This window comes from Amphiprion ocellaris, chromosome 15 (assembly GCF_022539595.1).
Source record: "Amphiprion ocellaris isolate individual 3 ecotype Okinawa chromosome 15, ASM2253959v1, whole genome shotgun sequence".
Classification (NCBI taxonomy): domain Eukaryota; kingdom Metazoa; phylum Chordata; class Actinopteri; family Pomacentridae; genus Amphiprion; species Amphiprion ocellaris.
This window is the reverse complement of record NC_072780.1, coordinates 30,293,062-30,306,036: the sequence shown is the minus strand read 5'-3', so window position 1 is coordinate 30,306,036 and position 12,975 is coordinate 30,293,062. Positions and strand designations below refer to the sequence as shown.

General features: G+C 36.2%; 1 protein-coding gene across 3 annotated transcripts in view; it reads right to left on the bottom strand.

Moving 5' to 3' along the window:
* Positions 1-9,060: 9,060 nt before the first annotated feature.
* Positions 9,061-12,975, bottom strand: part of si:ch1073-513e17.1 (sialin) — a 193,501-nt gene continuing 189,586 nt past the window's right edge. For all 3 annotated transcript variants that reach the window (XM_055017608.1, XM_055017607.1, XM_035944914.2), the window contains exons 9-11: positions 12,780-12,927; positions 11,276-11,366; positions 9,061-10,960 (exon numbers count right to left, since the gene is read on the bottom strand). In XM_055017608.1, the coding sequence (XP_054873583.1) occupies positions 10,781-10,960; positions 11,276-11,366; positions 12,780-12,927 (419 nt within the window). In that variant the 3' untranslated portion in view covers positions 9,061-10,780. The remainder of the gene's footprint in view (positions 10,961-11,275; positions 11,367-12,779; positions 12,928-12,975) is intronic.

The window sequence follows — 12,975 nt, the reverse complement described above, 5'->3', positions numbered from 1 at the left end:
TCATTGTTTAACTCCACAAAAGAGGTGTCAACATTGTATGAGATTGATGCATATTTGTCTTGCAGCCAGATATTTTAATATTTAGTGCATGTGTGTGACCATCACCAGCCCTCCCTGAAAGCTAAGCAGATATTCTTTATTAGAATTCCCTATTATGAGCCAGGGAGGGCAGTGCTACACCTCAGTGATGTGTGGGGGAAACAAAGACTGGACAGGATGAACAGGACGAACAGGATGAACAGGGATAGAAAATAACAGGCAGTGCTATTGCAATTAAAGATCGTAAGGTGGTGTGTTATTCCCAACTACTAACTGCCCATCAATAAAACAAAACAAAACAAAACAAAACAAAACAAAAAAAGAGATTCAATAAATAAATAAATAAACACCATAATTGTGGATGTCTAGACAGTATAGAATAGAATAGGCCAGAAGAGGATACTAGTGAAGGAGAGAATGAGTTTAGGGTAGAGAGTCTGGAGAGATTCTCAGCACATTCTGGTGGGTCCCATCATTTGCTGAAATGGGACTCGGCAGTAGCTGGCGAGACCTGATCAAACATGCAAGTGTGAAGAACCCCGAAGCCCAGAACAGCAATCACGGTTTAGGGATAGAATCTGTTTGCAGGCTGAGAGATATTGGTGCATGGTCGCTGATAATTATTGGGTGGATTTTAGTGGTAACTTTATGTGCAATAGTTATTTCAGAGGAAAAAAGGCAAATTTCTTAGAAAATTACTGCAGATAACAATGTAAATAGTATTTGAAACAGAGTAGTCGAACTGAAAACATTAGCGATGAGTCAGCCAGAAATGGGGCAAACCGCCAAACCAGTCCTAAATAAGCTGCTGTCACTCTGTTATTATTGGAAGAATTACAGCTATACCCGCCTATAATCCTATTATGCAATAAAATAATTAGTCTGTCATTCAGAAATTACCTGTCTGCCTCCCTCCTCGCTGAAAAACACTTTTAAAAAATGGTCTATGTTTGAACCTATTAGCTGAAGCCTGACATTAACGTAAATTTTAATGTTTTTCTCTTTAATTACATTAGAAAAAGAACAATATTTCAGTTCAAAATTGGCTCCAGAAGAATTCAAAAGTAATGCTTATGTTCTTTTTTATTAAAACGTGCAAGAAGTTCACCATGTTGGTCCGATTCGAAGCGTTCGTCCAGTCAGGTGCTCCCGGTGTTTGGGTGGTTGTTGAAGGGTGACGCCTATAACAGTTCTCTGTCTGTTGTCATCCTAGCGCTGCCTAGTTTTAACCAGTCATAGTACTACTTATCCAGCATCTAATGTTCACCTCCAATCAACATAAATCAGGTTCTCCAGAAAAAAATACATACATTCACATTTTAAAAAGGAGAAATTCTTAGAAAACTACTGTAGATAACAATGTAAATAGCATTTCAAACATAGTAGTTGAACCAGAAACATTAGTGATGAACTTTCAGTCAACCATAAATGAGGCAAACTACCAAATCAGTCCTAAATAAGCTGCTGTGGCTTTGTTATTATTGTAAGAGTTATATCTATATCCACCTATAATCCTATTACGCAATGAAAGAATTCATCTGTCGTTCTATAATTACCTTTCCGCTCCCCTCCACACTAAAAAACACTTCAAAAAAAGGTCTGTGATCGAACCTGAAAAGTTAAACATTTTTCTGTTTAATTTCATTATAAAAAGAACAAAATTCAATTCAAAATTGCCTCCAGAAGAATTACAAACTAAGGAAGAATTTCACCACGTTGGTCAGGTTTGAAGCGTTCCTCCAGTCAGGTGCAGCCGATGGTTGGGTCATTGTTGAAGGGTTAAGCCTGTAACGGTTTATTTTTAGTTGTCTATCCTGTATGTCTAGTTGTAACCAGTAATAGTACTAGTTATCCAGCATCTAATGTTAGGACGCGATTCAACCACTCATGTCAAAAAACGTCCTGGTGGACACAAACCATGACGCTAGTGTTGTACTTTGTAAGTCCACTAGTATGTGAGGGTCCAGGTAAGTTCCAGCAGATTCCAAAGTCCACAAAAGTCCATGTAGACCATGTGATCACATCTACATGCATCTCAAAATATGTGTTTGTGCTGACAGTTAATGTAGTGGCTGTCTATAAGGATTACAAATACAACTTACTACACTTGTATGCAATGGAATCTTTAAGCGGTGCACTGCAGACAATAAAAATAATGTAATAAAGACAACTACTGGTGTGTATCTGCTGGTGTGCTGCCCAACAAACAGCCAACGCTGCAATAATATGTATACTGTAACATGTGGATTGGACTTACTTTGCATGTATACGAGAAAACCAAACAAGAAAACCACTATAACAGCAACTATTATGTGTCACTATGGACATATCCCCAATAATTAAGGTCAAAGACTGAATGTGGTATGAAGGTGTTCCCATTTATGAGCTCCTTCACATGTGCCCTACATAGATGGGTCTCTCTTTTCCCTCTATTTCTAGATTCAGTGCTGTTTGTCAGTAACGGTTAGATTTTTGGGAATGTGGTGGATCCTGCAAGTAGAACTGAAAACACCACTTATAAATGTCAGTATTGGGAACAAACAAACAAAAATCTTTAGAAACTTTCCACTCGCATCTTGTGAGAACAACTAAAATAATAGCTTTTGTCTTGATTGTCAACTTTGGCTGTCAAGGCGCTCTGATTTGCAAAAGTAAGACCAGTGTTTTAGTTTTCCCATGCGTAAAAACATGAGCACTTGCGTGAATTTATGTCCATGTGGCAACTATGCTACCAGAGCAACACTGTGTGCGATCAGCAGCAAGGTGTACACGCAAAATATGTAGATTACACAACTAAGTCTTTGAAACGGACTCCGACAGACAAGAAACTAGCATAACGACAACTGTGGAAGCTAAAGATTACACTCTTAAATGTCAGCATTGGGTTACGTATGGTTTCATGAGTAAATGACTCAATTTCCAGCTCTATCTCTTAAAAGCCACAGTCAATTTTAGCGGTCAGGGTTGCTAGACGACGACATTGGTGGTGATGCACACAGGAAGTCCTCTGTAGGTCAGAACGTCCTCATTTAACAACCATTGGTTTAACATTCACATCCTTCGAACCTTGCGTGACCTTTGTAGGCCTCGTTCTTTGAGGGATGCAGCATGTGAATATGGACACAGCTCGTAAACGTAGCGTGTTAGCATGCTGAGACTTGCTAATTAGCAGTGAACGCAAGAAAGCCATTTGGATCCAGGTGAGTATCTGACGTGTTAGCATGGTGCTGTGTAAATAGTCAGTTATTACAAGCTAACCCAAGGATAATTTTACTATATATGGCATGTTTTACACCCATTTGTTTAATAGTCACTGACACATTTCACTTAAAACCATAAATTGCAGCCTCATTGGCACTAAAAGAAAAGTCAGGGGCGCATTGGTGTCACTAGTATTTATATTCTGGTGTGTTACGGTTTGTGTAACCACAGCTAACAAACACATCCATGCGCTCTAAACGGCTCAGCTCATAGAGAGTCGGCATGTTAGTGAGACAAGGACTGAACAGAGCGAAGTACAACAGCTGTGCTCTGATTTCAGCAGCAGAGAGGAGGAAGTATGACTCTACCAGTGTGTGTGTGTGTTACAGTGTGTGTTAGTGTGTGTTTGAGTATGTCTCAGAGTGTGAAAGGGAGAATGTGATTCAACGGGCCAACCGGCAGTCATTCTCTGGCAGCGCGTCAGTGATGAGTCATCAGGTATGAGTGGTTGTCATGGCAACGGCGGATCTGAACATTTAACTAGTGATGGGAAAAACACGTCTGTTAGCCCCGATAGATAGATAGATAGATAGATAGATAGATAGATAGATAGATAGATAGATAGATAGATAGATAGATAGATAGATAGATAGATAGATAGATAGATAGATAGATAGATAGATAGATAGATAGATAGAATGACCAAAAATATGTGGACATCTCATCAACATTTCATGCATACACAGCCTTCCAAAAGTATTTTAACTGTAGTTTTAGATTTCACTGAACTTTTTTTTTTTTTTTTTTTTTTTAAATACACACTTTTTTTCACATCAGAATGCAAATGCTTGAAGTATCCTTCCACTAAACTATTAAGATATTCCTGGAGAGTTCTGTATACTTCCCAAAAGTATGTGGACACCTCAACATTACATGAATATTGATTGCTATCTTTCCAAAACCCCATGTATTTTTTATTGATTCATATTTATTTAAGGTTCAATCATCTTAATTGCACAATTAGTTTTATGTAGCATAATTTTAAAAGCTTTTTGTTTGGAATATTTAAAGTTACACGGTGAATCTCTAGCTTAGAGGTAAGTTCTCCCTCCTGGTATTAAGTTTATAGACATGTTTTGGGTTCACAGTGTGATTAAATGTGATAAATATAAAGGCTTCACAAAAACAGCCTTTTGGGCCTGCCAAACAACGTTTCCCAGGATGTAAGACAGCAAAAGTACAGTAAGTGTTCTATCTTTTATATTACATATTATATTGTATATATCTCTGCTAACCTTTTATACCTCACTGTGCCTTATTGTATATTTTTGTAGTGTAATGCACTGCTGGATTCCTCAATTTCCTTCAGGATTAATAAAGTATATTTTGATTGAATTTTAATTTTTGGATACCACTCAGCGTTTGCAAACGTGTTTTGGGTTCACAGTGTGATTAAATGTCACTCATCTGAAGGCAAAAGCTGCTTCATGTAACTGTGTGTGAGGGAATTGGCCATAGATATCACTTCAATAAAGTTTTTTTTTTGCAATACTTGATGTTACACTTTAAATCTATAAAGTCTTTCTCACTATAAAAACTTCATTCTGTTCTTTTCCTATGTGAACCACACTTGTTTTTAATGTCCATAAATCATTATAATGTTTGTATTTTGTGAGTACGTTTGTATAAACCACACGGTTCCAGGTACTATGAAATTAGAAATTATTCAGGTTTTTTCCTTTGCTAAAATAGAAATACTACACTGTAAAATTACTGTATTACTATACACAGGTATGCAGGTATAATCAAGGAAGTTTACTCAGTAATAAAAGTACTTGGTCCCTTGTGACTGATGTACTTTTATCTGTGAAAACACAATGAGTCATGATGAGGTCAGATTAAATTCCTGATTATTTTCTTGATTAAATAATTTGTTTGCTTCACAAAACAAACAAACAAACAGCCCTCAAAACACCTCTAAATGAAAAACAGTCATTGTCAATATCTTTCAATCCACAGATTGTCTCAGCTCTGCTCATAGCTACTGTTGGGTGGTTTGTTCTCATAAAATAATCACCACTTATTAGTTCTCCACAAGTTTTGTTTGGAAAAATATTCATCTGGATAGTAACCAAAGCTGTCAGATGAATGTAGAGAAAAAAACTACTATATATCCCTCCGAGCCATACTGGAATAGACGTGTAAAGTACAATACTTGAGTAAAAACACTTAAAACATGAGGTTCATACTATAAACAAAAAAATTGTACAAGTATTGTGGTGACATGAGCCAAAACCATCGCTCAGTCTGTATCAGTTGATCTGAGGCGTCAAAACAAACTTCTGAGACAATAAAATGTACATTTTCCAAATTTTCAGCTATATTTCCTTCATTTTCTTGTGAAACATTGGACAGTTTTAGCTTTAAAATTCACTCTGATATAAAATAAAAATAAAAATAACAGTTTGGTAGCTCACTAATGTTGAGGTTCTATCTAAATGATATTTAATATAAAGAATTTTTGCTTACTTTGTGTGAAAATTTGGATACTTTAGAGGGGAAATTGCTCTTTGGTGGAATTACTAGTAAACATGTTTTAAGGGTTCATAAATTAAAAAAAGGATCACTGTGTCTCCAAACCAACATTGTCCACATACTTTGGATATTTACTATAGTAAATATGGATAAAAATAGAGACAATATTTCCCCGAGTACATGAAAAAGCCTATACAATCAATAGAATCCTATAAAACATGAAAGATTCCGGTCAGTTTGGTGGGCGGCAGCATCGACTCAGTGGTGGAACATCAGAGTCGTGTTCGTCTGTGTGGGTGCAGAAAATAAAAAAATAAAGGCCGAGTCCGATCCAACATTCAGAAAATCCCACGTCATTGGCATTCATGAGCACACAGGCAGAGTTTAAGGTGACTCAATCTGAATTGCAATGTCAGCACACTGTATGCAAATAGACTCTGAGCCTCGGGGGCAGCTCATGCAAATTAAGCCCATTTACAACACAGAGTCCAACCCACATCTCCTGTCTGCTCTACACTTGTAAACGCCCCGATTCACACCTGCAAACAAAGAGTTCTCCTTCTGTTTGGCAGGATGTCGTCTCCATTTGTTTGTTGAACTGGAGGAGTTTCACTTCACAGCCTGCAGGCGAGATTAGCGTTTGGTTTTTACTTTGGTTTCAGTCGTCTCATATATTTAATATATAAATATATAATATATAAATTCATATATAAACATATATTTAACTGGATCTGTAAATAAAAGGTGTATCTGATATTAGACAACTTAAATCTACTTCTGTTGATAAGTAAATTTCATATTTTCCTGCTTCTAATAGTGTTATTTCTTTATATATGTCATGATAACAATTAAAATGTCTGTTTTTTAAACACTCATGGATCATATTTGCAATTAACGTGACAATACTGGTCAGTTTATCAAGCAAATACACAAGAAAATGGCAATGGAAGAAAAATTCTACAGAAATATCCCTGAAGGTACATTTCTATTGTTTATTTATGAATTTGACATTAAACACAATCGATGTCTCACAAGAGACTAAAAAATCAATACTCCTGTCTCCGAAATACTCCACCGCAGACTTGACTTGAAAATGTAGCAGTCTTGATTTATATAATCCAGATTTTAGAGCCGTGTAAGCAACTAACTGTGGGATTTAAAAGCTAATCTGGATCTCAATGTGCTCATCTAAAGGTGAATCCAGTCCTGCAGACTAAGAATGTGGCCTTTTGTTGAACTAAACAGGTTTAAATTCATTTTAATTTCACTGAACAAGCGAAACATGGAATATCTAGGAGGGTATGTTTATTTTCAGTGTGTAGAATAAAGGCTCTGCAATTTCTACAAACGTTTTGCTGTCTAAATATTTTATTCTACATGTGTGGGATGGCTGCTTAACAACTGTATTGTCATCAAAAATTCATTAGCTAGTCACACGATGCTAACAAGACCTAGCTTAAAGTTAGCTAACAGCTAATGGCATATGACATTTTTAACACCAAGAAAAGAAATATCGAGGTCACTGTGTTGTTTCAAAGTCGTGGAAGAGCTATAAGACGCATATTTACACAATAAAAGCTTAAATTAGTGAAATCAAGAGGAGCAGGTCGATGATTTGTTTTGCTAGTAAACCGTTAGCAGGAGCTAGTTAGCTTGCTAGCTCCTGAAAATCCTTTACTTTGCAAAAAAAAATACTCGTATAAACCTCGGATAAAATGGGCAACATTTAGCAAACGAAATTACAAATATACGTGTCCATGTCGGTAAAAAAAATAGTTTTCGTTGATGAAAATAGCCTGTAACTAGCAACCGGAACATGTGAATAACATGATAAGGAAGACGACATTTCCCGTTACACCACACCAGATACGTCACCGTAGATGTAACATGAACATCCGGGTCATTCGGCGAAAGTCTGATGCAAGTTCCAGCAGTGTTCTGTAACAAACGCAACACCACCGGCGGTACCGGACACACAACTGGGTTAAAATAGATGATTACACAGATGACAACGTGTTGGACGAAAAACAACAGATGGAGCCAAGAAGGAGACAGCTGAACTAACATTTCAGTCACGCATTTTAGGAATCTATAGATCTTAATTGGATAAATCAGAAATATCCATTAACGTTTTGTAAAAGTTAGGAACTCCGAGCGTCTAAAAATGGAACAAATATAACCTAATTAGTAGTTTTATCTGACATAATTACTTCTAAAGTAATAATTTAAAATAATATATTATCCCATCATCACTAACACTCGTCCCACCATTTTAAATCAAACACACAGGTTATAACAGGCTATGACGTCATCTCTGACGAAGGATTGTTATTTAATTCTGTTGGTTTCCATAACTTTTTAATTGTCCTTCAACCTTTACGTTCACAGATCACTGCTAGGTTTAGTTTCTTGTGCCATCTAGTGGATATAGAGAGGAACAGTGTGCAGTGAATCTATTATTGTTTAAAAAATAAAGTGAAACGGTAAGTAAATGCAGGTAAATAATAATCTGTGTTCAGACAAACAACTAAAGGTCACTAGTATCTCTGAGAATTCAGGGGTTTAACCATCTGAGTGTACATTTCTCTGTTCTACTGTTGGATTATGCCAATATTTCTGGTAACGTGTTGTTTTTAGCTCCCAAAAATAAGGCCTTTATTTATTTAGAATTATTTATACCAGCATAAGGCCCTTTTTAAAAAGCTGTTTATCCACTTTTATTGGTTCTGCTAACAATTTTGAATGTTCATTTATTCTTTTAGATTTAAGTTTCCACTGTTTTTCCATAATTTTAGCAAATTATTTCCAATTCTTGATTCAAACTTTTCAAGGATTTATATTTTTAGCTCACAGCTTTAATTCCTTATCCAAACTTTTCACAGTTTCAAATGATTATCAATACTTATCAACTGCAACCTATAATTTTAGGCAGCTATATCAATTATGTATTTACTTTTTCACTATTGCTTATCTACTCTAATTATTTATATATCACTTTTGGCCATTTGTGTCCACAACTTACCCTTTATGTTCACTTTTCCTGTTAACTTTTCTGCTCAGATCTGTTCAGGTTCACTGAATTCTTTAATTAAATTGTATATAATTGTATTTTTTTCATATGAGTTGAACTAATCTTTCCACTTCATCTTCTGGCTACTGCAGAATTACCCACAAGGACACGTCACTGACATAAGAAACGTCATGATTCCCTCAGTAACAGAATAGATTTTGTACTCTGGAAATGTTTAACCTTATTTCTGTATGTGTTTGTTGCCTCGTGCACACTTATATTTCCCCTCATGATGATTTTTAATAATCCGTGTAAATATCTTGACAGTTAAACTGACAGAAAAATGAAAAAAAAGTCCTTTTAAATGCCACCTATTTTAGTTTTTCAAAGTAAAACAACATAATTTCACAATAAAACAGTACAACTGTCGACCACACATTCTCAAAGCACAGGGAAGGTAAATAAATTATTCAATGCATTTACAAACATCATATCTTTACAATCACAATGCTCTTTGATAAAGTGTATGAGCTGACAGGTGATCAGATTCCCTACATCTTATAAAAACAACTATTATTGCAGTCGGAGAAATCAAAAAGAAACATCTCGTTGCTGATGTGAACTCATACATACAGTTAAAAACACCACAAATTCACTCAGAACAAAGTCATGACACTAGAAAATGTTTAAATGCTGGCAGTTGAAGGAGCTTTAAGTCCAACAAATGGGTAAGTTGGTTTTCCTGTTATCAAAAATAAGGCATCTGGTGCATTTCTGTTGGTGAAAAGTGCCTCTAACAGTCTGTAAAAGTGCTCAGAGAACAAATAAAGCTGTTAACAAAGCAGCTGAAGGTCATGTGGTGCCGTTAATAAAACTCTGGTTGTTTAAAGTTTGTTCATAAAACATTTGGTCCATTTTTTAAAAAAAAATTTAAAAAAGCTTTAAAACATACAAAAAAACCCTCAAAAACAACAGTGCCTTTGTTCCAAATAAATCTAAAATAAACCACACAGGAAACAGATCACACATGCTGATTTGTTCTGGTCTCACCTGAGGAGATGTATGTGTTCAAATGTGAATATGAGCCAAAAACAAAGAACTAAACTTTGCTTTTTGACCGCGGTAAACACATTTCCTGATTGTTGATGGCGGTGTGAGTCCAGCATGTGTTGAATCATGTAAATCTATCTTGGTATAGTGATAAAAGTCTTTTTTTGCTTCATAAAAAGTGTTAAAATCATCGTTTGTTGGTCTCTTGCAGTGAAAATAACCTGCAGCAGATTGTGATTTGACAAGCTTGTTCCCCTTCAGATGACAGGAAAGCAAAGAAAGTACCATTTTGTTGCATAAACACTTCTGTTGCAAAACTAAGGAACTGTTGTCGCTGTTGTGTTGCTATCTTAAAGTAGTTTACGCCATTAAATTTCAAAAGATGTCAGAATTTAATGGCTTAAACGTGTATAAACTGCTTGATAATTGCTTATTCTTAACTGGAATTATAAAAATAAGTGCAGTAGATTGTGATTTGAGAAGTTTGTTCCCCTTCAGATGACAGGAAAGCAAAGAAAGTATCATTTTGTTGCATGAACACTTCTGTTAGAAAACTAAGGAACTGTTGCGGTAGTATCTAAAAGTAGTTTACACCATTAGATTTCAAAAGATGTCAGAATTTATCGGCTTAAACGTGTATAAATTACATTTTGACGTATAAAACTGCTCTATAATCTCTTATTCTTACCTAGAATTATTATAAAAGTAAGTGCAGCAGTTCACTTGGGTATAAACTCCTCAAGAGGACAAACACTTTTCCATGTTAAAGGTAAAAACACTGCAGACACTTCAGTGTAATTTGCTGCTCTGGTCCAGTTCTGTAAATGTTCTGCTGCTCTTGGCTCCTTGTGTCTGAATACTGCATATATTCTAACAACCTGAATCCGTTTTCAGAGGTAGAAGTCTAAATATGTGTTCCACTGCTACCATTCTTCCTGTGTTAGTTCAGCTGCTGTCTGATTGCGAGCTGCTCCTCCTCCTCCTCCTCTCCGTTTCCGTTTTCTCCTCCTCGGTTTCCGCCCACGGTTGGATCTTCCCGCTGCCGAATATCAAGTAGAAGAGAGCGCCGCCCATGTTTATTCCTGCAGCGACACAGAAAACCTTCCTCCAGCCGTCCAGGGTGTGCTGACAACCACAGAAGAAGAAGGAGAAGGAGAAGAAGACAGAAGACAGACAAGGAAGAAGACAAAAGAAGAGGACAGCAGAAGAATAAGAGGAAGAAGACAGAAGAAGACAGACAACGAAGAAGGAGAAGAAGAAGAAGAAGAAGCATCAACAGTGGATTTACTACAAGTTCATACGTCCATTATGACTGTTTCTGTGTGTTGATAAGAGAAAAAGTGACATAAATAAATGTAAAAGATCTGATAAACTTCCTTTTAAAAGAATTTAGCTGAATGTTGGTGTTTTACAGTCAAATCAAACCAGTAAAAAACTCACATTTTCAGTAAAGTATCCGGTTACGATCGGCGCCACAACGCCTGGAATTGTTCCGAATGTGTTGGTGATTCCCAGAAGGAATCCTGCGTACCTGCAGAAAGAGGAGACAAAAAAAGGAAAATTCTGTTGTTTTTCATCTGATTTTGTTTCTACTGTTATATGAAATCCAGTAAAAAAATGTTTTTGTAACATTTTTTTCAAGAACCTAAATAGAATGTAAAATAGAAGTCTGGTTGTTTTGCAAACGTCTTCAAGGACCTATAATTAGAGGTCCATTTTCCCCCCCCAAATGTTTTCAAGAACCAAAATAGAACCTAAAATAGAAGTCTGGTTGTTTTTGAAATGTCTCCAAGAACCTAAATAGAACCTAAAACAGAGGTCTGGTTGTTTTTGAAACGTCTTCAAGAACCTAAATAGAACCTAAAATAGAAGTCTGGTTGTTTTTGAAATGTCTCCAAGAACCTAAATAGAACCTAAAATAGACGTGTGGTTATTTTAGGTTCTTGAAAATGTTTGAAACGTCTTCAAGAACCTAAATAGAACCTAAAATAGAGGTCCGGTTGTTTATTAGCACTGACGATGACCACGACCTGGAAGTCTGAGAATCTACACAGATGTGCTTCATTACATGTCATTTTTCATCTTTGTTTCTTTATCAGATCTGAAAACAGTCACACATTAACCAGCCTCTGCATTATTCAAGCTGTTTAAAATAAAAATGTTCTGAATTCAGCTTCTCAGATCCAATAATTCACTTAAATTAGTTTGAGATCTTTGGAATTTCAATGGCCACTCAGAAAAAACAAGATTCTGGAAATGCTTCCCTACTTTAATTGATTAATTTAAAATGTAATCAACCATGTTTATCCATCTGTTAGTTAATAGTGAGGAACACAGGATGTAATCTGAAGTTTATCCTGGAAGACTTAGTAGGTTTCTGGTTTCTGGTGTAGCATCCTTTTATGCTTTTAAAGTCCTGAAGAAGGTAAAAATGTGGATTTGGATGATTTTCCTAAAGAAGAGCAGCTGGAAAACTACCAAATTCACTGGTATTTTGAGTATTAAGCTGGTTTTTCTGGTGTTTCTGTTGCTTTGAAAGCATAAAAAATGTCAAAATGGCTGGTTTGGTGAAACTGTGAGCATTTTTCCTGTTCAGTAGCTTTATAATATCAATAAAATACACCAAATATGATAAAATTTCTTCTACGTGATTTTACTCATGCAGTAAAATGATGACAATGTGAGTCATAAAAGTGAAATGTAATTAAATTAATGGAACAAAAATAAAAATAAACCTCGGCATGTAATAAAACTATTAAAAACTCAAGCACAAATGTGTTGTTCTGAATCTCTGCAGGTCATATTGTGAACATTCAAGCTCATTTTATGATCGGACATCCAGGTATTTTTAGAATAATGCAGATTATTATTATTATTTAGTTATTATTTATTGGTCCGAACACAAGTTTCCGATCTAGGAGCTCGTACGGACGCTGACACCCACCGAGGAGCGACGTCTATCTGGTTGATGTAAACTCCAGAGGCGCTGCTTCCTCCGACGGTGGTGGAAAGCGTGAGGAAGGTGACGGTGAGGATGTGGCTGCAGCCGGAGTAACCCACGGCAACGAGGAAAGCTGCCGGCAGCAGCAGACCTGCAGAGAGACGAGGAGGAGGAGGAGGAGGAGGAGGAGGAGGAGGAG